Source organism: Chelonia mydas, chromosome 21 (assembly GCF_015237465.2).
Source record: "Chelonia mydas isolate rCheMyd1 chromosome 21, rCheMyd1.pri.v2, whole genome shotgun sequence".
Classification (NCBI taxonomy): domain Eukaryota; kingdom Metazoa; phylum Chordata; order Testudines; family Cheloniidae; genus Chelonia; species Chelonia mydas.
Window position 1 is genome coordinate 14,700,936 of NC_051261.2, and position 26,581 is coordinate 14,727,516.

Here is a 26,581-nt window from a genome sequence, read left to right on the forward strand (position 1 = left end):
GGAAACAGCTGGCACTTCACTCCATTGAGCAGCAGCTGAAAAGATCCTGATGTCAGTAGCAAGGTGTAAAGGAGTCCCGTATTTCCTGCATCTTTGCCCTGGGGTAAGTACAGACTGTGATCGAGTCACCCTTTAGCCTTCTCTTCGTGAAGCTAAACAGGTGGAACTCCTCAATAAGGCACTGCAAGAATCTGGCTAGAGGCTGATGGGCCATGGGGAGGCACAGAAAGGATTGTGGGGTGCGCTGAGTCTGCTGAGAACTCCCTGCACTCTCTCCCCAGAAGCAGCCCGGCTCAGACCAGCCTCAGGCTGGGGGTTGGAAACCCCCGGCGTTCCGTTGGCCAAGAGACAGCACGCCGGGGGAGATAAAATGCTGGATTCACACCGTCCCTGGTGCGAGAAGATCTCTTGGGTCGTCCATCCCAGCTGTCTGAGCTCAGCAGGAAGGACTCTCTGCTATTCGATGCATCCCTATATCTTATCTCACCTCAGCCCAGCTGCCTCGCTTGGTAAACAGCTCCCTTCTCTGCCAGAGCTGACAGCCAGTCGGCTCTGCACTCCCAGAAGACCCAATTCCCAGCCGCCTTGGGCTCTGACCTGCTGCAGGGGGGTTTATCTGGAGGACGCTCTCGGCTCCATTCCTCCGGCGAGCAGCACCCGGGCCAGGCCTCTCTCAGAGCTCCAGAATGCAGAAGCTTTGCCAAGCCCTACGCTCCTCTGGGGAGGGGTTGTTCGAAGGCCTGGTAGCTGGCTCGCCCTCGGGGGAGAGAGATGTGCCCCGTCCAGCTTCACGGTCATCTCTTTCTCCTCTCTCAGTGCTGCTATCGCCCCAGCATCCCTCGGCCAGTACCGGGGGCTCTGCCGGGTTCTCTGTCTGTGAGCACTTCTAGCCAAGGGCGTCTCTGTGCAAGGCCAATACTGCTGAGAAGCAAGGGCAAAACTGACGCCCCGCCACCGGTACATTGCTCACGCTACGTGTGGGTGCAAGCACTGGTCAGTGTGTGTGTGTCCCCCTCTGCACCTGATCGGCAGCGGCTATGAACCTGTCCCCGGCACAGCTAGAGAGCCCGACTCCAGCTCACGCCTTTCGTTCTGGAGGTTCCCCAGTTCAATCCGTGGTGTCGGCCGACACACAGGCGTCTCGTGGGGAGATGTGGGGGAGGGCCAGGTACCAGAGCTGCCATGAGTCTCCCCAGTACACATGCTGACCTCGCATTGATACTAGTGGGAGCCTATCGAGAGCAGAACAGCCCCCCCCCCACCCCACCCCCCCCGGCTGCTGTTGTAACCTCCGGAGGACAGGAGTGTGCAAAGCACTCAGCATTGGCCTAAACCTGAGCCCGCTGGAGTCAGGAAGAGTTTTACCATCGACAGGAGCTAGGGTTGCCAACTTTCTAATGGTACAAAACTGGACACCCTGCCCCGCCCCTGCCCTGAGGCCCTGCCCCCAGTCACTCCATTCCCCTCTCCCTCCATCTCTTGCTCTCCCCCACCCTCACCTACTTTCACCAGGCTGGGCTGGGGGTTGGGGTGCAGGAGGGGGCTGAGGGCTCCTGCTGGGGGTGTGGGCTCTGGGGTAGAGTTGGGGATGAGGGGTTTGGGATACAGGAGGGGGCTCCGGGCTGGCGCCGAGGGGTTCGGAGTGTGGGAGGGGGTGTGGGCTCCGCTGGGGTCGTGGGTTCTGGGGTGGGGCTAAGAATAAGGGGTTTGGGGTACAGGAGGGGGTTGGGGGTGCAGGGTCCCAGTAGCACTTACCAAGACTCGAGCACTGCCCCAGGGTCATTTTAACACCACTGAAATGTGGCCATCTCTGGGGTGAAACACGGCAGCTGCTTAATAGCTCACAGCAACATCACATGGTTGTTTAGGACAGGAAGCTTCAGGGGTTTGCTTGCCAAGGTGAACAAATCTGGCACAACACACTTTCTGCTCCCACCTCCCACTCTCCCCTTGATCGGCCCTTCTTGATGAAGCCCAGATCCACATTCTGCCCTGCTTGCCTGTGATAGCCCCATTGAGCAGTTCTGGGGCCTGATCCAAAGCTCACAAAAGTCATTGAAAAGACTCGTGCTGATTTCACAGGGCTGTGGATTGGGCCCCGCAAGCTGGATGCACGAAACTTGGCGAAATGAGAGAGAGGCTTAAATCCCAACCATCCCAAGAAGGACGGGCCGAACTGGGAACTGGGTGAAACCTGACGCTTCACACTGCCTGCAATGTCTGATTAAATCCACCCGGTGCTGTGCGAACTGCTGGGGCACCGTGTGTGGGGCCTGTTTTCACTTAAGTCCCCCAGCGCTAATGAGATCTGAAGGCAGAACAGGGCCAGGGAAATGAAGAGCGACTGAGTGGCAAAGGCTTTGTAGTGCCACATGCCCTGCTGATCCTCTGTCGAGCAAACCAAAGCTAATTAGCATCTTCCCTGGCGCGTAGGGCACCGGGCGGCTGGGGCCGGGGAAGGAATCTGTTCGGAGACCTGACTCAGCATGACAGACTCGGGGTTCTGGATCCAACCCAGCCAGCAAAGCACTGACACATGGAAAGGAGGTGTCCACAGATCCCATTTGCCACCACTGCACACTGGGAGCTGATGTTCAGTTCCACCATGTCTCCGAAGTCCTTTCCCGAGTCACTGTCTCTTGAACTTCACATTGGGGCGGCTCCCCCCTCACAGCGATATCCTGCTCCGGCTACAGATTGCATGGCAGTGCCACGGTCCAGATCCCCAGTGGGATTTAGGCACCTAGCTCCCATGGGTTTCTCTTTGAGGATCTGGGCCCAGGGGCTTGTAGTCACAGGGAAATTGACGAGCAGAGCTATTCAGCAGTGGTCACTTTTATTCTGGAATGGTGTCCACGCGGGGGAGTTATTCCGGAATAGCTATGCTGGTCAATTTCCCCTGTGTAGACAAGGCCTTAGCGGTTGCTTGAATTTCCCCAAGTGGGTTTCATATTCCAGGACCTTTTGGTATGTACATTCATCCCCAATCCACATATTATAGGCCGATAAGAAGAATTTCTGCATGTACCTAGCACCTTTCATCCAAGGATCGAAGTCAAAATTACAGCCCCAAACATTCCAATATAGTACAGCCCCATCATTCCCGGGCTGCTCAAGCGTCCCGACATCAAAGGGAATGTGGACTTCCCCTCCAGTCCAGCTGCACTGCCCAGCCGTGCTTCAGACGCAGCCAGGACGCCACAAAGGTGGTGGCGGCAGGCCGGCCAGAGGGATAGGAACCGGCTCCAAGGCAGTATCTACCCAGCCATGAAACACCTGCGGCTGGCTCATGTTAGCTGGCTCTGGCTCGGGCTGCAGGACTGTAACACTGTGGCGGAGATTTGGGGCTTGGGCTGGGGCCCAGGCTCTGGGAACCTGCATGGAGGGAGGGTCCCAGGGCCCGGGTTTCAGCCCAAGCCCAAACATCTACATGGCAATTTTGCTGCCTGAGCCCCGCAAGCCTGCTGGCCCGAGCCAGCAGCGGGTGTCCCATTGCTGTGTGGACATACCCCACAGCCAGGGCAAAAAGAGCCAGTGTGAATCCTTGCCCTCCCGAACATGGCCACTTTCCAGTCTCTTTCTGGCACGTTAAAGCTATGCAGGGATGCTCCCAGCTTTGTGTATGGACAATGAGAAGCGAGGAGCAGGGAGCGCTGCTGAAAGAACAGACAGGCAAGTGTGGGGAGACCCTCTGGAACCTGTTGCAACCCCGTCAGAACCCACGATCCACAGGTGGGGCTGAGAAACTTCGCACTGATGTTCAGACCCTGCCTGGCTAAGCGCCAGGCTGATGCCTGACGAGTTGAAATAAGATCTGAGACCTCCTAGCTTGTTTCACAAGAGTCAGGGTTCGACCACCCCCTCTGCTGCCCTGGCCAAGCTCCAGTCTAAACTATAGTCCATGGGTCCTTTCAGCAGTATAAAGGGTCCCCATTCACTTTCCTCACCGAAGCGGAGAGACATTGCTTTTCCACAAAGCTGCTGGCTTCCAGCCCCAAAGTGGCTGCATTTCCCTGGAGGGTGTAACGACTTCGTCTGGCCTGTAAGGGTCTGTAAGGGGAAGCAGTATAAGGCTGTTACCACTCTTCTTCCTAGCAGGTATATATTACCCCCATATTGGTTGTTAAGACAGTTTCGAAAAAGACGTTTTAAATTAAGGAGCCCAGATCTAGGGATGAAAAGCCCTATATGAGAGTTCATAGCTCACTTACAGCACGTTTCAGCAGCAGCAGATCTCAAAGCGCTTCACAAAGGAGGGCAGTATCATTATCTGTATTTTACAGGTGGGGAAGCTGAGGCACAGAGAGGGATGCTCTGTGGGAAGGAGGCTATAGAAAGAGAAACACCTATGAATGGCAATAGCATGTCAGCCTAACCTGTGTGCAGAGAATTACTGGGATGGATTTTACTCCAACTGATGTCACACTCTATAGCTCGTGTTGTGGCATGTTCTCATCCCCCCATCAATAAATCAAGACCTCCAGCTTTTATGTTTTTGTCACTAATAAACCCTGAATTGTTTGAGACATGAAAGAGGAACAATGCACTCGCCCAGCAGTAGCTGGGAGACACATCCTCCAGCAGGACTGGGCGTGCAAAGACATGTACGGAACTGGGAATAGCTCCGCCAGCTTCACAATTAGAGCTGGTTGAAGACCAGAATGTGCATCCAGTGGAAAATGCCCAGATTTTGAACTGTTCCATCCCAAACCGGGGCATACATTCGGGATCTCGGAATTGTTTGTGGTTTGAGATCAGCTGACGAAAAGTACTGCATAGGCGCTATTCACTGTTATAGAGCACTTTTCATCCATAGAGCTCATGCCTGCTCCAAAAATATTTCTTAAGACCTCATGGAAACATAAGAACATAGGATGGGAAGGGAATTCCTGGGTCCCTGAGTTCAGTCCCCGCTATCACAGGTAACCTCATCGTATCATCCCATTCATAAACTTATCAAGCTCCACCTTAAGACCAGTTCGCTGGTTTGCCCCCACTACACCTACTCGGAGTCTGTTCCCAACCCTGCCTCCTCTGATGGTTAGAAACCTTCTAATTTCCAGCCTAAATCTGCTCATGGCCAGTTTATCCCCATTTGTTCTTAACAGACTCATTGACTTTAAGATCAGAACAGAAGGGGCCATCGTGACCATCTAGTCTGACCTCCTGCACAGAACCTCCTCCACCCACTCCTCTAATAGGCCCCAAACCCCTGGCTGAGTTACTGACGTCCTTTCAAGACTTCAAGTTACAGAGAATCCACCCCGGACTCTAGTTCAAAGCAGCAAGTGACTCAGGCCCTACGCTGCAGAGGAAGACAAAAAAACCCAAACACCTGGGGCTCTGCCAATCTGACCCAGGGGAAAAAATCCTTCCTCACCCCGAATCTGGTGATCAGCTAGACGCTCAGCATGTGGGCAAGACCCACCAGCCAGACACCTGGGAAAGAATCCTCCGGAGTAACTCAGAGCCTTTCCCATCTGGTGTCCCATCACCAGCCGTTGGAGAGACTTGCTACCAGCCGTCGTGGATGTGCCAGATGCCACTGTAGGCCGTCTCATCACACCATCCCCTCCATAAACTTATCCCGAACAGTCTTGAAACGTTGCCCGTTAGCCTGCCCAGTTCTCCTCCCTCCCTGATGTTTCATTTCACAGTGTATATTAGGTTCAGTTTTGACAGCCCTGATTCATTCCCCTTGTGTATGCAGCCCAGCGTGGCCTGGCACTTCATCTCAGCTGAGCACGGTGTTGCAAAGTGAACCCCTATTAAACACTAGCTCTGAATAGTGTGAGCTCTTAGCAGACTTTCCCCACCGCGCACATCGACCTCTTCCTCCCCAGGAGATATTTCCTTTCTTGTTCTCTCCTTTTGCAGCGGGCACAGCCCTGACCAGGCGGTGCTGCGCCCGGGGCTCACCTTCCCTTTGAAGGAAGGGAATGTTGTCAGTTAGCTGCCGTGGGGGGGACATTCTTTGCTGGAAACTATTCGGTCTCCTCGGGGTCTCTTTGTAGTGGGACCCGCGGCTGCTCTTATGGAGAGACGGCACGTTCCAGGAGCAGCTCCTAACCTTACAGGTGTGTCTGACTCACTCCTCTCCCGGGGGGTGGGGGTAGGGGGGCCTGCTTTTCATTTCAAAATCCCTCTGCTCTTCGAGGAGGGTTTAGGCGGCTACAGGAAGGATTTTGAACAAGGAGAAAGGGGGGAAGAACAGGGGGAGACTTGGAAACAATCCTCAGGAAACCTGCTTCTCTGGGCAAAGAGCCCAAAGAGAGCTGGCTCTGTAAGGGCCCGGCCTGCACTTGGAAAATGACTGACAGACCCGGGTCCCTGCTCTGCTCAGTGGGTTTGGCCCCCGGGACAGGCAGGGCCTTTGCAGACCAGGCTCTGGCGCCTAGCTGGAATTCAGCGTCAAGCCTCCTGGCCTGGTGTTTACCAGCGATGGGCGCTGGTACCTGCTGCACCAGCTCAGGTGGACCTGCAGAGGGGAGCCCACGGTGTCCTGAAGCCACGTCCTAAGGACATACAAACCACACGCATGCAGACGCTGCCTGGGGGAGACAGGCCCCGAGCCCTGCTCCTTCGTCTCTCCTGCTTGAGCCAACAGAGGACCGCGTTGGTGGGAGCAGGTCCTGTGTCCCTTCGGTGTCCGGCCACCAGAGGGACAACTCACTGGCCTGCTCCCCACTCCTGACCCATCTCCTGTCCAAACCAAAACCTCAGCCAGCTTCTCTGACATCTCCTCATGAGCGTCCAGCCCTCAGCCTAAGCTCATCCTGGCCAAAACAGAGCTCTTCATCTTTCCCCTCTCCCTCCTTTCTGAGTCACCCTGGACAACGGCACCTGGGCATGGTCTTTGACTCGGTCCCCTTGCTAGATCCTCGCACCCAGGCCACGTGGAAATCCTCCCGCCTTTCCGCTCTGCCCAGCCAGCTCCGATCACCTCACACCTCGACGCCTGCGCCCTCCCCTTCTCCAGCACAATCCCTCCACAAGGCACTTGCATCCATTCGAAATGCCGCACCAGAGATCACCGCCCTGGTTGGGCGCTTTGGCCACATCACCACATCACCACTTTTTGTGTATCCCTCCGCCAGCCCCCCACCCCGTCCCCCTTCCCTGCCACATCAAACACCAGCTGTTCGTCTTCACTTTTAAAGCTCATCCCAGCCCATTGCCTCATGACTGGTTCTCTCATAGCTGCTGGAGAGATGCCCACTCCTGCCGCCACTCTGCCAAGGGTGCCAACCCCCAGCGCCCACTGGGAAAACTGTCCAAGAAGCACCTTCGTGCTCTTTCCCCCGGTGCCTTGCCGGGGGGGGAGCGCCCCATAAACCTCCACCAAGCACCTCCTGCCTCTTCACACTCTCCTTTGCTGGGATGCAGACAAAGCTCTCGACAATGGGGCGGCAGCTGCTGTGCCCAGATCGCTGCTCAGAGTGGCCCTGCTGTCCCCGGTGCCTGCCCCGGTCTGTGTGTTGTAATTGCTCACTGGCCATTGTCTTCCACCTCCACTGTGAGCTCTCAATGGCAGGAACTGCCTCTTTGCTGCATGTGTGTGCGTACAGCATCTATCGTGACGGGGCCCCGATCCCCGACTCTGTGGCCGCAATCCTGCTAATAAGGGCAATGGGCCCAAGGAGTGTTTTCCACATGATGACACAGGGGTGGGGCCCAGTCAAGCTCCCCATTGGCCCTGGGTGCCAAGAGGGAGAAAGGAGGCTCCTGCCATCCTATTCCTCCCAGGAAGGGTTGAGGTAGCAGGTGGGGGGATGGTTTTGCTCCAGCCTCAGCTGTTGAGTGTCTCCCGCTCCCTGATTCAGGCAGGTGCAGCAGGGGAGATGCATGCATGGGCCGCCCTCTGGCACCCTGGCTTCTGCCAAAATCAAAGAGCTTTTCAAAGCAAACCCTAAACTCCTTTAATCGCCAGGTAGAGCCCCTCCCGTGAAGATCTAAGGGCTTTGAGCTCAGGGTTTTCATTGCCCTGGGCAGATTTATGAGCTGCTTCTGCAAGGAGGAAAGGGAAGGAGGGAGGGAGAGGGAAGCTGCCATGCACTGCTTACCCTGGGAGGAGGGAGCAGGACAGGCTGGCGGGCAGGAGAGAGGAGCCAGGGCTGCAGGGAAGGTGGAAATCCAAACCCACCACGCACCGTGCTGTTGAGAGCAAGCGGCCCTTGGGGAGCATCCCAGCTGCAGCTGTACGTTCTCCGCTCAGACCTGACCCCTGGTCCATCAGTGCGAGCTTCAAAGCCTCCGAGCCCAGGTCAACTGCTTCCCCCACAGGCTCAGAGCCCGAGCTCCCGCCTGAGCCGCAAGCCCCACAAACTCACATCTTGGACGCTCGCTGCTGCAGGCTGTGTCACCATATGCCAGGATGGATGCGAATGCATGTGGGATATAATTTTTTTAAAAAGAAAAGCACAGATAATCCAATTGCCCCTATGACCATACTGAGGGCTAGTACTAAGCAGAACTGTGCAAAATAACCGATTTTTTGGTTTGGTGACTGAACTGAAAAATGAAAAAAAAAAAAGTTTTCGGTCAATCCAAAGCAAAAAAATTCCATGTTTTGGGTGCACTGAAACATCAAAAAAACCTTCATTTGAGTCGACCAAAATGTTTCAATTGACACAAAACAAAATGTTTCATTCTGACGTTTCTTAATTTGTTTTTAACTCAAATCGAGAACGTATTGTCTTCTCGAAACACAAGTCAGAAATAAAATTCTTGTTTCTCCAGCCGAAACAAATGGCCAAAATCCACCCGAACTCGCGAATTGTTTCAATCGGCCCAAACCTTCATTTTTCTGTGAAAAAAGGTTTCACGTGAAACATTTCTCCCCACACTGGTACTATGCTCATTTTAGAGAAACCGAGATGCAGAGCTTGCTCAGAGTCACATCCATGAGTCAGTTGCAGAACCCAGATCTCTCAACTGCTTCACCTTTGCTCTAATCACTATACCACGCTGTCCTCCAGACTACACTGCATTTTCTCTACACTGGCCCACTTGCTGTCAGGGAGGGAGGCCAGTCCTTGCCCACAGACAACCCGTCAACCTGAAGCATATTCTCACCAGCAACGACACACCGCACCATAGTAACTCTAACTCAGGAACAAATCCATGCAACAAACCTCGATACCAACTCTTTCCACATATCTACACCAGCGACACCATCACAGGTCCTAACCAGATCAGCCACAGCATCACCGGTTCATTCACCTGCACGTCCACCAATGTAATATACGCCATCATGTGCCAGCAATGCCCCTCTGCTATGTACATCAGCCAAACTGGACAGTCCCAACGTAAAAGGATAAATGGACACAAATCAGATATTAGGAATGGCAATATACGAAAACCTGTAGGAGAACACTTCAACCACCCTGGACACACAATAGCAGATTTAAAGGCAGCCATCCTGCTGCAAAAAAACTTCAGGACCAGACTTCAAAGAGAAACTGCTGAACTGCAGTTCATTTGCAAATTTGACACCATCAGCTCAGGATTAAACAAAGACTGTGAATGGCTCGCCAACTACAAAAGCCGTTTCTCCTCCTTTGGTGTTCACGCCTCAACAGCTAGAAGAGGGCCTCATCCTCCCTGATTGCACTAACCTCGTTATCCCTAGCCTGATTCTTGCTTGCATATTTATACCTGCCTCTGGAAATTTTCACTACATGCATCTGACAAAGTGGGTATTCACCCACGAACGCTCATGCTTCAATAGGTCTGTTAGTCTATAAGGTGCCACAGGACTCTTTGCCGCTTTTACATATTTATTGGTAGTGGTCAACAGTGTAACCAAACTGTCCCTGTCTATGCTGTATTCTGTTAATTCAGAGATCAAAAGGACATCTTAACATTTAAATGAACTGTAAACATAGGATATCGCTGTATTCATCTGTCTTTGAAATGTATAGCAAATGATCTGCAAATGGTGGAAAAACAGATAATTGCCTTATGTTCATCAGTGGAGATAATTACAGGCGATGCTTAGGAAATGGGTCCACTTCAAAGTCCCCATGAGGCCTATTGCTCGCCAAAGGACTCTGAGCTGTCAAAGAAGGCCTGAAACCGTATGAAAAATAGCTTGGGTCCTGATCCTGTGATCTCAGATCTGCCTGAGGCTTCATGCAGGGGAAGCCGAAGCCATAAGGACTAAGATCCCAGCTCTGACTGGATTGCCCGGAAATATAAACATTGGACTATAACCAATGGACTATTTCTAAAAGAACTCTTGGCATCTACAAAGCTCACCATCTCTGCTATGAATCTGAAGCTCAAGATTGTACTTATGTCTGTATGTACACTGATCTTTTAACCATACTCTCTCTCTCTTTTCTTTATTAATAAATTTTAGTCTAGTTAATAAGAATTGGCTGTAAGCGTGTATTTGGGTAAGAACTGGAATATTCATTAACCCGGGAGGTAATGTGGCTGATCCTTTGGGATTGGTAGAACATTTTTTATACAATGAATAATATTTTCAGTAATCCTCATCATATTTGATTTGGGTGTCTCGGTGGAGGCCTGAGGCTGGGTTATTTTAAGGCAGTGGTTCTCAAACTTTTGTACTGGTGACCCCTTTCACATAGCAAGCCTCTGAGTGTGACCCTCCTCCCCTTATAAATTAAAAACACTTTTTTATATATTTAACACCATTATAAATACTGGAGGCAAAGCGGAGCTTGGGGTGGAAGCTGACAGCTTGCGCCCTCCCCCCCAATGTAATAACTTCGCAATCCCCTGCGGGGTCCCGACCCACAGTTTGAGAACCCCTGCTTTAACGGAACTGTGTTGTTGACTTCTGGATAACCAGTAAGGTATTATAGAAGCTGTTTTATGCTGTCTTGGTAAATCTAAGTATTGGAATATCCACCAGTTTTGGGGATTGTCTGCCCCATTCTTTGCAGTTCACCCTAATTGAGTGACCTCAGTTGGCTCCCCTTAGGACTCCGGTCATACAGAGTAGTATCCAAACCATGCTAGGTGTTGTATTTATGGAAGATAAGGTCCCTGCCCCGAACTGCTTCCACTCCAGGATAAATGAGAGCTACAACATCTGCGGGAGTGGTAGGATGAGCACACAACGGGGAAGGAAATAAGTGTAGACGGTTGGAGAATGAGACTTTTATCCCACATTTCAAAATCTTCTTTTATTCCAAATTGGGACGAAATACAAAATCTCGCAATTTACAGCGGAACAATTCTGAAATATTTTGTTTCGGAAATATCAAAACAAAAATTGAAATGTTTTATTTCAATAATGTTGAAATATAAAATAATAATCTCTAATATTAAATATAAGATATGTGTCAATATAATATATTACGATTAATTAAAAGTTTAGGAAGGGGTGTTTTTTTTAAAGTGAAAATGAAATGAAGTCAGAATGGAACAGAATGAAACAAGAAAACCAGAACAAAATACTCCTTTTGGAGTCAAACTTTTTTTTAAAAAATCCATTAAAAAATTCATTGAAATTGACATGTTCTTGCAAAACATTTCAGTTTTGACGGAGTTGCATTTTCTGAGGGAAAACTTCTGTCAATTTTTTTCGACCACTTCTAGAAATAAGCTCACCCAACAGCTGAATTGTTAAGTTTATGTCTTGCTACAAAAGTCAATTCAGACTTCAATTCGAGCATTTTCTTTGAAGAATTGGTGATAATCTGTGTTTCATGGAGACTGATCTCTTGATTGTGCAACTCCTTGGCAAATTCAGCACCTTCCCATCATGCCCCCTGCTAATTCTCCCGCATCCTGCCTGATCCATTCAGGGATATCACAAGAAGAGCTGGGCAACATTTTTCTGATGGCACTTTTCTTTGCTGGCTTTGCAGATCCAGATAATCTGAAACACGGTGCGAATTCATGTCAAATTCGCCAGATTGTTTCAGTTGAAACAAAACAGTGTGAAAAAGTCAAAACATTTCAATGTTTGGACTCAAAATGACTTTGTTTCAAATTTCACATGCATTTTATGTAGTTAATTAAAAAGGAAAAACCCCTCAGAAATGAAATGCTAACTTTTGGATTGAACTACATTGTTCATTTGACCTCAATCAACTTTTTAAAAACTTTTTCATTTCCCCAAAGAATGCAATTTCTTTCTCTCCCTGCCCCCACCCCCAATTTTTCAGTTCAGCCACCCAGTTGCCAAATCAGTTATCCTCATCTCCTACCTGCAGCAACTCACGACTATGATTGCGGGGGACGGGACAGTGGGACTTCCCCAATTCTTTGGCAGCCAATCAGCACCTCCCAGAGTCTTGAGAGCTGCCCTAGACCAAACCCTTAGCTAAATGCCAAGCTGCCAGGAGCTAAGGAATCCTGGCTACTGTATGGCTGATGAGGGAATCACTTGAGTCCTAGTTGATAAATAAGGCCATTTAGAAGCACATGCCCAGCAGCTGTGGTTTTGGGGTTATTTTTTGGTTTCTCTTACAAGCCCACTTCCCAGACAAAGGCAGATCATTAAGAACGAAAACAAATCTATTGGCTTTGGGGAAGGGGAGAGAGAATGAGAAACGACAATGTATTTCGGGTTGGTTTTGGTCTAGGCTCTTCAGGGAGTCAAAACAGCTGAAGTTCATTATCAGTTTATTACCAGCCATTGCCTTTGAAGGCGGGTCTCCAACCGCAGCCTGCCGTGCTGCAGGGCTGGGAATGGCAGGCCCAGTTCGGTTTGATTCAAGCTGCTTTGACCCGCCGGGGCGCAGATTTCCGCAGCTGCCGAGATCCCCCTGGCATTTCCCATTGCTGCCGAGGTCCTTGGGCACCACAGATGGGCAAAGAGCATCTTCCCACGGAGCTGCGCTCCACAGAGCAGCACAAGGCAAGAGGGCCCGGATCCTCAAAGCTCTTTAGGAGCCTAAGATGCAAGACTCAGACCCAAGGCCCACATTGTTCCTCTGTGCGCCCAGACAACCTGCCCTTCCCTGTCATAGAATCATAGAATATCAGGGTTGGAAGGGACCTCAGGAGATCATCTAGTCCAACCCCCTGCTCAAAGCGGGACCACTCCCCAATTTTTGCCCCAGATCCCTAAATGGCCCCCTCAAGGATTGAACTCACAACCCTGGGTTTAGCAGGCCAATGCTCAAACCACTGAGCTATCCCTCCCCCCAAAGGCACAGAGGCTTCCGATCTCCTAGGGTCACTCCTTGGTGATGACAGTTGTTGCTCAGAGGTGTTCAGAGGGCATGGGCTGGAGGGTGTCTGTTTTCATGGCCAGTCCAGGCAATCGAGGCGGGGAGACTGATGGATCATTACAGCCACTCTAATGCCTGGTCTGCAGAGGGCAGGCAGTGGCCGCAGCATATCTGAGTGCTGATTACAGCAGAAAAGATTATAGACAAACCTGCTGGCGACTGTTCGTTCAAACACACCGGGGAATGCCAGCTCGAGCACGCTCCTTCCCCTTGCCTCTGTCCTAACGTCGGAGCCCACAAGCTGCACCGAAGCTCAAATGCATCCATTTCTAATGCTGTATCCTGCTGTCATGCTTGTATATTGCACTGTGACAATGAGTAAACACACATTGTCCAATCAGGGAACAGCGTCAAGGACGCCTGACCTCCGAAACTAACCAGCACAGCACAAGTTAGGAAGAGTCACAGTGATCTGCAGGCCAGCTGGGTAAATTTACGAATCCATTTCCAATGAAGAATGCTGCGATCTGTCCGTTAACGCGAGAAGAGGCGCTGTCCATGCAATAACTTACAAGAGGTAAATGATTTGCTCAGCTCTAGTCATTTATCCTAGAACATAAGAACAAAGCAACAAATCTGCCCAGTCTAGTCTGCTATCTAAGTCTCCTGATTTAAGCGGGTATAGAAGCAGGTCTCATGTGGGGTGCCAAGAATCAAACACCAATTTGGTGACTGAATCAGAAACAGAATCCAGCTGTCCTGACTCCCAGGCCGCTGTTCCCTTTAAACTCGTGCAGTAGGAAGCTGAATGTGAATGTGTCCTTCCTAGCAGCAGGCAATGGGACGCCCTGGGACTGAGCCACAAGCAACCCACATCAGACTCACTTTAATCAATGCTGTCTGCAAGAAGGTGAGGCTCTTTGGATAATACAGATAACTGATGCAGCATTTCTACCCACTCAAAGGTGGGATTTCTTATTCCCCCCCACTTGCACAGATGGGGAGCCAAAAGCACGGAGCCAGTGGGGGACTAAGCTAAGGGGACACAGCCGACAGTGGCAGAGTCTGCACTAGATCCCAGCTCCCTGTCTAGTGGCCTACCCACTAGATCCCACCGCTTCTCTTGTAAACTGCCCATTACATCAGAGATCTAGGGTTGGCTCAAGGCCCTGGGTTTAAGCTACATGACTCCCATCGAGGTCCCTGCATTTGTGTGCATGCTTGGGTGTGATGCACGGAAAATGCTTTTCTTCTGCGTCAGATTTCACTCCTTTCTTGTCCCAGAGGCCCTATTCTGAGGCTGCGTATGAGTTACTCCCACTGGAGTCAAGGGGACTTACTCATATCCTGCGGGAGGAGAATCCAGGCCCCAGCACTCAAAAACATTCCTTTTAATTCCTTTTACAGCAGCCACACCTCACCTTGCAGCCAGGCTCCCAGCGCAGGTCTCGTTTCCATAGGGAAGGCTGCAGAGTGAGAGACTTACGGATTTCTGGCAGCATGAGCTCAGAAATGGCATTCCCTGACCCACTCGGGGACAGGAGAAAAGCTCACGCACAGAGCCAGCCTTTCAAAGGGTCACATGCCCTCTGGTTTCCTCTGCAGCCTGACCCACTCTGATTTGGATCCGTGGCTCTCCCGTGGAGATATCATACCTCTGTGCAAACTGGCTGAGCTACACACTGACAGGAGAGACAAAGTGGATTTCCGGTCACTCGGGAAATCCTGCCTTGTCATGACTCACGGTAGCATTTGTGTCGCTATCTAGGGTACTAATCTGGGCCCCATTACAGTAGCATCTGAGGGCCCGGATTTACTCTAACACTCTCCTGGGCAGCAGGGCACTGCTATTACACCCATTGTACAGATGGGGAACTGAAGCCCAGCCAGGCTAAGGCACTAACCAAGGAGTCTATTCCTCTTCCGGAAATTGAACCCAAGTCCCCAAAAGCCTCGGCAAGTGCTGCCATCCTTGTAGTCGCCAGGTGACCCCTGGCCCCGTAGCGTGTCAACGGCATGTCTGCACGGCGGCGGGCAGTGACTGCGGCATGCAGAGACTCACGCCAGCTCGGGGACCAAGAGCAGTGCAGCCGCGGCGGCATGGGCTGTGCACGCCCACCTGGAGCCCTGGCGCCGTACGTGGGCGGCTAACCCGCGCTGCAGCCCCTGCTGCTGTAGCTGGAAAGTTAAGCTCATGGCTGTTTGCGTGCGCCGTGGGCATGTCCCCGACGTCAGTGTCGACAGACTCCCGGTGACCGGGGAGACCGCGTCAGGCCATTCCCGAGCTCCCGGGGCACATTAGCACGAGCTGGGGCCTGTTTCCATTTTGCTGTGGGAAAACCCTTGGTTATCGGCTCCTTACCAAATGTCAGAGCGCCAGCAATGTGCTTGGGCTGTAATTGCCCCGGGCAGAGGCCAGAACAAGGCCTCGGCACCACTTAAGTCCACACGCCTATTTACCGCTTCTGGGCTTAGGTGATGGCGAGATTGGAAGCAAAGACCATCTTTTCGTTCTGTGTTTGTAAAGCCCTTAGCACCGTGGGGTCCCAGTCCATGGCTCAGGCTCCTAGGTGCTAAAGCAATGCAAATAGGAAACACCGATACGCCTTGGGCTGGCCCTCCGGGCAGGGCCGGCTCTCTCCTGGTGCTGCAAGTAGCAAAAAATGAGACAGTCCCTGCCCCGCACCGTCTTCACAAGCTGCCCCCAACAGCTTCACCCACCTGCGTTTGGGAGTGGGGTTTGCATTAGGTCCGGAGCCCCAAGCCCTTCCCTCTGTGGGGGGCTTTCCCTTCCCCGCAACATTCGGTGCTGCATTTCCCCTTCAGGGAGCAGACAGGCAGCCTCTGCTCAGGCCAGTGCTTATGCAACCTGTTGGTGTGGCTAGAGGCATCCGTGCACCAAATGACTACTGCTCTCCCCCCCGTCCCCGTCCCCCCACCCCCGGCAGCAGCTCCACTTCAGGAATTCCTGCTACGTGCGAGGTGGGCACTCCTCAATGGTAGTCAAATTAGTCTAGGGAGCTGGAGTGATTGGCTGTGTGTTAGCAAGAGGGCCGTGGTTTGGCCTGAGTCCTATTTGTTTCCCCTCTAAGTACCATGGGAGCTTCCCACTGCATACACCACCCGTTCCTGGGAGGACCAGCGAGGAAATGCTTCCCATCCATCAGGGGAACAGTTCTGTGGTGTACTGGAAACTGGTTAAAAATGACAAGCTGTTCTGTGAGATGTGAGGGATTCCTGGTCCTGCTCACAGGCGACGGGGCGGTGAGGGAAGCTGTGGACTTTGGGTCCACCAAGTCAGTCAGCAGACAGCCCTTGGAAAGAGTCTTTTTAAAGCAAGGTGGGGTGAGTTGGAACTCACTCCTCAGGGAGCAGCCTGTTTTGTCTCTCTCTGTTTTCAGGTTCTCATGCGTTATCGGTCTGGATTCTGAGAAATAAAGCAGGGTTATGTTGCAACCCTCCAGCGAGAGTGTTCACGTTTTTATGTTGGGGTGCATGGCGTGAGCTTAACAGCCTCTCCTTGCAGACAGGCTGAGGCTGTGTTTCTGTCTCAGCAAGGTCTCGCCAGGCAGTACGTTCACCTCGTTTCCTTTCCACAGCCAATGAGAAATGAGCAGGGGCAAGTTATTCAGAGAGGCTGGAAATCTCGTCTACCTCTGTTTTCCAGCCAGCCCTGCGACAGGGGGTTCAGCTCGTGCAAGCCTGTACACCGCTGGTGCTACGTACATGATAGACGTGGGGCCAGGTCAGGTTGTCATCCTCCTACTTCCCACCCTGAGACCTTTCTGTTCGGGGTGTTGGGATCTGGGGCTCTGATTGGGCCCCGGAGAATGACAAGGCCAGTTGTGACAGGTGGATGCTGGCTGGAGCCTGGATTTCAAGCCCTGCCCTCCCAACGTTCCTGGGCTGCTTGGATTGGGTCTGCTCGTGTGGCAGTCACCATCCTGGCTGACCCCCTGGGCGTTGAACTGGGGACTGGCGGAGCTAAAACCCTGAGTGGCTACAGCTTCAGCTAGAGAGGCAGAATTTCTAGGGGGGCCTGTAACAGACTCAGTTTCTCTTTGGATCGGTCCAACAGGCGACCTGTCGCACACCCACCAGTGGGTACAGTCGCACGCACATAGTGAAAGTCACCGAGGCCCCACTTAGCTCCTTCTGGAGCCCTAGACAGAGGGGTGAATTTCACCTACAGTGCAGGAGGGGACTGGGGCCATGTAGGCCTGAGCTGCCAATCTGGCTCTGCAGTCCCATGCCAAATCCCTCCATCCCCTAAAGGTTCAGGGGTACCTGGACGGGGCCCAGCAAACACATGACTTGGGAAAGGGGTTTGTCCTCCCCTCAGAATCCTGCTTCCCATGCCCAGGCTCCCATGCCACCTTCTGGAGTCGGTGCTGCACGGCCGCCTGGCGGGATAAGCCAGGCTTGGTGGGGCAGGGGAAGGTGCTGTACAAAGGCCACCGCCTTGGGCGGAGCTGCTCCTGAGAGGGGGTCTGGCTTCTTCACTGCGGCTAGCACCCAAAGGGTGCAGGCCCTGAAGGGGCGCGTCACCTCAGCAGGGTGACCCGCTGCAGCGCAGGGCAGAGGAGAGGAGTTTGGAAAAGTTTCACCGCTGAGCTGGAGCGGGGTGATATCTCCGTGCCAAGCCTCTACTCCGGGGCGTAGCGTGGGACGACTGTGCCTCCAGGGGCTGGCACAGCCCCGTGGACTTCCCCAGGAGAGCTGGGAGCTGCCCGGAGGCGCTTGGCCAGATGGGGCGCATAGCCTTCGTGTCGGGGGCAGGGGCAGGAGATCCTCCTCTAATGATTGAACGTAGAGAAACAAGCCCCGAGCCCCCCTCCTCACTGACGGAGGGGACAGGCAGACCAGGGCCTCCATGCGGGAATACACCCCACTGGCCAGCCGTACGTTCTGGGCTTTGCCCAACCTGAGCCGCAGCGAGAACTGCCCATCCCTGATCCCAGCCCTGTTGCTGGCCAGCGCGGGGCAGCACGGGCGGCTGACGAAAACGGGGAGGAGGGGGAATGCAAACTCAGGCGAGGTTGCTCCTGGCAGCAGGTTCCGCTTGAGGGATGTGACGAGGGGGTTCCCCAGCTTTCCCTGCCCGGCTCCCCACGGCCCTGGAAGCAGCAACCGCAGAGCCGTGGGTGGGAGAACCTCAGAGAGCCTTTCCCATGGCAGAGAGAGGGCAGCGACGGTGGCGGCAGGGCTTCACATTCCCCGCAGGGCTGCTAAATTCCAGACGCCTGCTCAGAATCTCTAGGCCAGCTGAGAATGCGGTGGGGAGCTCCCTGCCCCACTCCCCGCGGAGACAGCTCGGGCAATGAGAAGGCTTCTGTTTGGGGGACCATCAGAGATGCCACTAAAGCCCACGGGGGCTGGGCCCCATGCTGCACCCAGGGAGCAGTGCTGCGATGGTGGATGTGTGGTGGTGGGTGGTAGGGTGATGGCACTGGGCTGAATGGCTGGCCCGGGCGGCCTGAGTTCAGAGAGGACTTTGGGGGAGATGGGGCAGGCTCTAGCCTGCCACCTGAAGGCCAGCACCAGGGCACTGCGTTTCTCCAGGAACTTGGCGGGGCAGAGACCGAGGTGGACTGGCCCCTCCCAGATCACCAGGCGAGCTTTCCCCTCCGCAGCTGCTGCCACCTGGAGCAGCCTCCATCTAGCTGCCTCGGCTATCGGGAAATCAGGCTGCAGCCTTAGCCTTTCTCCCCAGCACCCCGCTGCCACCATCCAGGAGCGGGACTAGGCAATCCCCATAGCAAAGACAGTGCGAGAGACGGAGCTGTTGAGATGGAGCAGCTAAGAGGACACAGTGGGCTGCCAGTGCTGACTCCCGGGCCCTGCTTTGATCGCCTTCGAGATGAAACATTTTGGGGACGGGGGCAGGACCTCAGACTCGTTGGTCCAGTTTCTTACCCTGCTGTCTGAGACGGAGAGCCTAATCATCTGGGGTTATTATAAAAACCCCTTAGCGTTGCCCTAGCCCCATTCCTCTAAGACAGTCAAATGCTCTCCAGAGGTGAATGTAATTAGTCTCATTATACAGGCAGGGAAACTGAGGCACAAAGCGGCGCCGGCTAAAAGGTCCGAACGTTGGGTGTCGAACAGAAAACACCTGAATCTATGTCTAGCCTCTCAAATGAGCCCCCTGAATTTTAGCCCTCAGGGCTCTCCCCAAAGTCCGGCCACTTATTTAGGTGCCTCAGTGTGGACTGAAGCCAGAAACGTTCACAAGAGCTCAGGCCCCCCCACAGCCCGTGCCAGGTTTTCAAGAGAGCTCGATGTTGCTGAGCAATTTGGAAAATCTGGCTCCACGTGTGGGTGCTGAGCCCTGGAAAATCCGGCCCTCAGTGACTTGCAGCAAAGCAGGTTACCCAGTGGCAGAGATGGGAGTAAAACCCAGCCCCCCTAGTCCCCGACTGTAGCCACGAGCCCAGGGCATCTCCCATATTTACATTACAGGGTGTCATGTATTAATTTACAGGCTAGGCTCCGCAATCTGAAGCCTTTTAATCACGCAGCCAGCTTGCTGGCATTCTCCCGAGTCTCGGAGAGGCAGCGCCAAGGGGCCAGACACTCTAGTCCCTCACACGATGGGGCCTGCAAGGTAGGTGCCGATAACTCCCCCAGACTGGCTTTGCCAATGGGGTGTTGGGCTTGGGAGGTTACAATGCCCGCACGTTTCCTCCAAACTGCTGTCAATGGCGCCACCCCATGAGCAAAGTGGGCTAATGTTCGTACCAGGGAAATCCCTCAGCGAAGGGGCGAAGCAGTTAGAAAGACAATGACACCTTGGGATGGGCAGGATAGAAATTGATCGGCACAGCAGGAAAACAGCAGGACGCCAGCTGTCAGGGGAAAGGCTGACCTCATCCAGAAACAGCCTGGTTCTCAGAGGTGCTGAGCCACCTGCCGTGCCTGCGGGGGACCCAGCGACTATGACAATCAGGCCTAAAATGTCTTCACAACACCCCACAGGCTGCAATCCTCACCCCACTGCAAACAGCTGCCACATCGGCACGCCCACCCTGCTAGAGACTGCCCTGCTTGGCAGGGTCCTTGCCCCAGGGACCCTGCACTCCTCTGATTAATGTGGCTAAGGAGTTATGGAGAGTCTGACAATCCTATTAGAATAATGTTAGCCACCTACGTGACCCGGGCGGCGGCTAGTGCAAAGCGTGCATGGGCTAGCAGAGGCCCGGCAGCACCCTCCCTGCATCCACTGAGGAGGGGACCGTGTTCCTACAGAGGTCCTTAGCAGGAGAATGCACAAGTCCTGAAATGAATTAAAAGATGGAACGGGTCCCTGATGGAGCTTTACTTTGCCATCACAATAGCACTGGTCTGCTGTGCTTACAATCCACCGCCCTGGGGACGCACGGGCCAAAGCTGGCATCCCTCATCCAGCAGTGCTTGTTTGCAGACAGAACCAGAGCTGGCTGCGAGGTGCTTAGGGTGAGATGCTTCTGCTGTAGGAGACACCTGAGGGTGACAGTCATGCCGCAGGGTCCCCACCTAAAGGTACATGCACCTTGCACTAGGCGTCTCCCTTGTATTTCCTGCTCACCGCTGAAAAGCATCCATTCTGAATGGGATCCCACACAGCCCTTCCCACCTGACTGCCAGTGAGAGACAGAGACACTGCAACAGGAGGGCTGAATGCCAGCTCTGCCTCGGGCAAAAATGGACTGGGGAGAGGAGATGGCACCCTTCTCTAGCACCTTCCATCCAGGGCTCTCAAAGCACTTCACAACAGAGGGTCAGTATCATTATCCCCACCACACAGAGGGGGAAACCGAGGCAGCAACCTGCCTGAGGAAATCAGTGGCAAAGTCTGAAATACAAGCCAGGGCTCCTGCCTCCTTCCTAAGCCTGTTGTTCTAGGCACTAGGCAAGACTGCCCTCTGCACTGACCGGGGTGCTCAGCATAACCCGCTGCTGTTTGCCAGGTACACAGTATGGTTTTTATGTTGAATACATTTCTCTGGCAGCCCTTCAGCTCTGTCCCTAAATTCAAAAGCCAAGCTCCTTCCCATCCTTTCCGCAGCACAAATTGTGAATACAGCTACAAAGTGTCTTTCCCAGGGAATGCCAAAGCCGACCTGTCTCATGCAGAGCAGGGCACCCCGTGGAGGCACCCAGCTGCCCTTCCAAGCCCTCCCTTGTAGAGCACGGGGAAGTTCTCAAGAGGGCAGGTTAGTCCCAGTCCTCTCCACAACTGGGACGTAACCAGAGTGGAACCACTGGGACCATCCGTGGCGCTAGAAGTCAACCCTGCAAAATCCTCTTTGAACTGAGCCCTGTTGGGTACCCTGTGGCAACAGGGCTGGGCCAGCGCTTGGAAAATTAAGATCTTAGAAGTGAATCACCTGGTGAAACTTTACTATCCGTCTGAAACAGACAATTCCAACGCTGCCGGTGGCCAACCCAAACGGAAAGCCCCCAAAGCCATGGGTTATCACAGCCATTGAAATGTTTGACAGAAAGAGAGAGGACAGTTGGCGGTAATTGCTCAGTATAAATACTCCATTATGCTCTCAAACAATCAGAATCTGCCCAGCAAACCAGCTCCTCTGATCCGTTGCAATCAAGAAGCAAAGCATGCATAACATCACAGTATAAACAGCATTATGCAGAGGGGCATAGGGAGGAGGGGGGAGTTGGCTCAGCAGGTCCTGAAGTAATAGCTGCCTTTTGGTTTTGTTTCTAATTTGCGGGAGAAATTTTATATCAGCAAAGTGTGGCCCCAAATTCCGAGCCCAAGCAAGCTGCAGCTGATTCTGGGGTGGGGGTGCCTATCCTTGTGCCCCAAGGACAGCCCTTGCCCTGCAAAGCAAATGACAGTTTGGTACTTACAGGTAAGCCGTTAAGGGGCTCAGGCTGACAGGGACTTGGGAGAGTCCCAGCTCTGAACAATCCACTGAGAGCATTATGCCATCTTCTTCACAGTGGCACTGAGGCGGGCATGCTGGCGCAGCACCTGGGTCCGTGGATGCCGCCTGGAGAGTGGCAGAGGAGGACAGAAAAGTGCACCAGAAGAAGAGCTTGTCCATCTTGGTCACAGCTGCAGCCCTCATGAGCTGGGTGAGGGTGGCTTGCACTGTCTCTGACTGCTCGGACAGAGTCTGACTTCTCAGACCCAGCAGGCACTGGATCCCCTGCACTCCTGAGTGTAGTAAAGATGCAGCCAGTGAAGGGGAGGCATTGTTGAATGATCTTGGTTATTGGGTTTCACGGGCTGGGCAGGGCAGGGGCGTGAGAGCCTCGGAGAGGAGGAGCTAAAGGAACTCTCTGCTCTCTCCCTCTCTCTCCCAGAGAGCTGGCAGGAATTTCATTCAAAGAGAAGAAGAAGAAGAAAAAAAAACACCCCAACAAATAAAGACCTGTTTGTAGCTCCGGGACCCGTGCTTTGTTTTGCAATGTTTTTGTGGGGTAGCAGTGCAGGGGCAAGGAAAGCCGACTCCTCCAGGAGAAAGTAATTTAAACGGGTTTGATCCTGCCCCAAACACTGACCGGTACCCCTGAACCATGTCTTTGGAGGCTCATGCGCTGGGGCTGGCTCCCTAAACCCAGCCGTCAGCTGGGAATTCAGGGGTTAACATTCAGGGGGATTAGTCTGAATAAGCCATGCTGCTGCCACCCAAAAACTGCACTGCTATCTACCTATCTTAGGTACCTCTATGGCTCCAGCACCATAGAGCACCTCTTTACCCTCCACACCCCCCTGGGAGGCAGCGCAGTGCTAGTGTGCAGATGGGAAACTGAGGCACAGGGAGACTAATTAACTTGCCTGAGGGAGGCTGTGACAAAGCAGGCAATTGAATCCAGGTCTCTTGACTCCTAGACTAGTGCCCTTATCACTAGGCCATCCTGCCTCCGCTCCTTCTCTGAGCTCACAGTACCGTGTTTCATGTCAGATGACAACTCTCCTTTGATCAAGGACTGTGCCTTATGGCGATAAACAGACAACACCTGGAGAGCGGAAGCGATACGGTTATTCCTAAATGTAGTGTCGAATGCTACACGCTAGAGGGGAACAACAGAACCACAACCACCCCCCCACACACACCCCGGAGACCATAGAAGCAAGTGTTGGACTCTTCTATCCACTGTGTTACTGAAGGGGGAACAGTTTGGCAAGACAAACAAAAACTAGATTTCACCTCCAAAAATTACAACCAGCCCTTCTCTAAACCCATTCCTGCAAGGAGCCTGACAGACAGAGGGAAATCACCCTGGGGATCTCCCCTGGGAGTCAGTTTCTTCAGGGGGGTTCCACACTCCCTCTTTTGGGGACTGTAGTCTCAGGTTTAACTTGAGTCTCGCCGAGACTTCTCTGCTTTTCCCTGCTCACTCCCTCCACTGCCCGGAAAGTCAGAGCAACTCAAATGCCTCCTGCGCATGGCTTCCAGCTCCAAACTGCCCACAAAGCGACCCAACGCCTGCCAGACCGACACGATGATGACCCCGGAGCGGGCAGCCCTGAGGCTGGAGGCGCAGGAGTGGAGAAAGAAGAATCCAGGCATGTGTTGCTGCAGAGAATCCCGCTGAACACACCTGCAGGTCCCACATCACCAGCTGGGTGCCGTGGTCAGAGTGAGAACTGGGAGCCTGGGTTCCACTACTTGTTTTTCCACCAATTCCCTGTGTCCTTACGTGAATCAATGCACCTGTCTGCGTCCTTGTTACTTCCCAGGAAAAGAGCTAGGAGAATGAGGGGGCCTGTAAAGCACGAGAGGCTTAAGCAGCCGACGCTGCACTTGGAGGGCTGATTGCAGCTCAGGTAGACACACTCGAACCAGCTTTAATCTCACTTGCTTGAGTCCTGGAGCCGTGAAGCCGCAGCGGCACTGGCTAGCTACCGAATAATTCCCCAGGGCTCCAGACAGGCTCATACAGACCGAGCGGCATAGCCCACGCTGTATGGCTTCACTACTAGATGAAAGCTAGTTAGCTCGGGCTCGGCTACTCCCCATGATTGCAGTATAGACATACCCTGAGCAGCTTACCCAAGAGAAGGTCAAGAGATGCCTTGATCCCAGAATAAGTGCCCTCCTGGGGAAAAGATTTCTGTTATTAGCAGGCTCTTCAATCTAGCAGACCAGGGTAGAAGGAGATCCAATGGCTGGAAGTTGAAGCTAGACCCATTCAAACAGGGAATACGTTTGCACATGTTTAATGGGGACGGCAATCAACCATTGGAACCACTTACTGAGGGGAATGCGGGATTCTTATCATCCCTGGAGTCAAGACCGGGTGTCTCTTTCTAAAACATCTGCTCGAGCTCAGCCACAAGCTGTGAACAGGGTGAGGAACCCCTGGCTGGGTTTGTCTGACCTGTGCTATGCAGGAGGTCGATTGAATGTATCTAATTTCGATGGGAGTTAGGTGCCTAAAGATCTGGGCCATTGGTCCCTTCTGGCCTTAAACTCTAAGGCCCCACTGAAGTCAACGGGCATTTTGCCACAGACTTCTGTAGGGCCTGCATTTCACCCTTGAGATTTAGAAATTGATTTAATGGGAATAACACCACGTACATCACAGGGCATTTCTGAGGTTTCATTAATTAAACCTTTGCAAAGTGCTTTGACATCCCCAGCCACACAGGATTTAGATTAAAGGGAAAGAACTATACAGGGAGGTGGGAACTCCATAATTAAAGGAGCCAGGCATGCTTTCCCACAGCTTTGACTTGGACAATTGGTTTGGCTGGAAAATTGCCACATTTACTCAGGCGGCCAGTCTGGAGAATGCGCGCAACCCATTGGGAGTGCCAGGCCAGTCCCAACAACCCTGGCCAGAAAGGATGGATTCACCTAAGGTGTCTCTGTCTCCCCCTAGCTCAAAAATGGTTCATTACTGGCCCCTAAAACTTCTTGCCCAGTGAAATGTCCTTGGGGATCCAGCCGCTGGCTAGACTGGAAGAAAATAATTTGTGTTGAATTTGTGATTAATAGAGCTGATGGGAAATGCAGTTTCACTGAAACGTTTCCAGGAACGCGTCAGTTTCGACAAAATTTGTGCTGGAAACATTCTTCTGAAATGATTCAATTTGAAGGGGGAGGATTTAGTTTGGACTGCCTCATATTGTGTCAGCTTTTAATTTTTTTTAAACTGTCAATTCATGTTACTATCACATTTCTACGGCCCTAGGATACTTTATAGAGAGATAATATTTGATAGTGTATCGTACGGTTTCAACTGTATTAAAACGTTTGGAGGAGTTTATTTCAATGTTTCCTCAGTAAATTTAGGATTTGAAGACAAAAGGCAATTTCGAAATGAGATGGAAATTCTGTTTTCCGGCCAGCTTTAGTTAATGATTTCTGCTGTGCCTAGCTGGGGTGGGGGGGCCACTGACTGCAGAGGTAGCTCTGGGCCCAATCCACTCCCATTAACATAAACAGATGTTTTTTGCCATTGGCTTTAGTGGAAGCAGGATCAGGCCCCCTGTATGTTTGTGTGTTGCCCTCTAGTGGCTGGCTGCGGCTTAAAGAGAGCAGAAGAGTGTTTCTAATAGCAGACGGCAATCCAGGCTGGTCCCTTAGCTCAGCTGATAGGGCTCCTGTCTCACTCTTTGGTGTGCATAGCTTATTAGAGAGAAAGAAATAGCCCCTTCACACGGAAGTTACAACCTCTACCCCTGACGTTTCAGTTGTGAGTCTGGCACAATTCCCTATGCAGTGTTGTTGTACCCATGTCAGTCCCAGGATATTAGAGAGACCAGGTGGATGAGGGAATATCTTTTATAGGACCAACTTCAGTTGATGAGAGAGACAAGTTTTCGAGCTGACACAAAGCTCTTCCTCGGGTCTGGGGAAAGTACTCAGTGTCATAGCTAAAAACAAGGTGAGGCAGATTGTTTTAACAGGCCACTTCACCTTGAATGGTCCCTTGAAATATGTATTAACGACTTATGCTAAACAGATATATTGGAATTGGAAAAGGTGCAGAAAAAGGCAACAAAAATGATTAGGGGTACGAAACAGCTTCTGTATGAGGAGTGATTAATAAGACTGGGACTTTTCAACTTGGAAAAGAGACAGCTAAGAGGGATATGATAACGGTCTATAAAATCATGAGTGGTGTGGAGAAAGTAAATAAGGAAGTGTTGTTTACTCCTCATAACACAAGAACTAGAATTAATAGGCAGCAGGTTTAAAACAAACCAAAGGATGTATTTCTTCACACAACGCACAGTTAACCTGTGGAACTCTTTGCCAGAAGATGTTGTGAAGGCCAAGACTATGACAGGGGTCAAAAAAGAATTAGATAAGTTCATGGAGAATAGGTCCATCAATGGCTATTAGTCAGGATGGCAGCGATGCAAAACCATGCTCCGAAGTGTCCCCAGTCTCTGTTTGCCAGAAGCCGGGAATGGGCGACAGAGGATGGATCACTTGATGATTCCCTGTTCTGTACAT

The 26,581-nt window shown here is 52.4% G+C and overlaps 1 protein-coding gene across 1 annotated transcript in view; it reads right to left on the reverse strand.

The window, feature by feature from the left end:
* Nucleotides 1-22,579, reverse strand: part of LGR6 (leucine rich repeat containing G protein-coupled receptor 6) — a 202,528-nt gene extending 179,949 nt beyond the window's left edge. Inside the window, exon 1 of the mRNA XM_007054310.4 lies at nucleotides 22,014-22,579. Within this exon, the coding sequence (XP_007054372.1) occupies nucleotides 22,014-22,234 (221 nt within the window). The 5' untranslated portion in view covers nucleotides 22,235-22,579. The remainder of the gene's footprint in view (nucleotides 1-22,013) is intronic.
* Nucleotides 22,580-26,581: the final 4,002 nt, after the last annotated feature.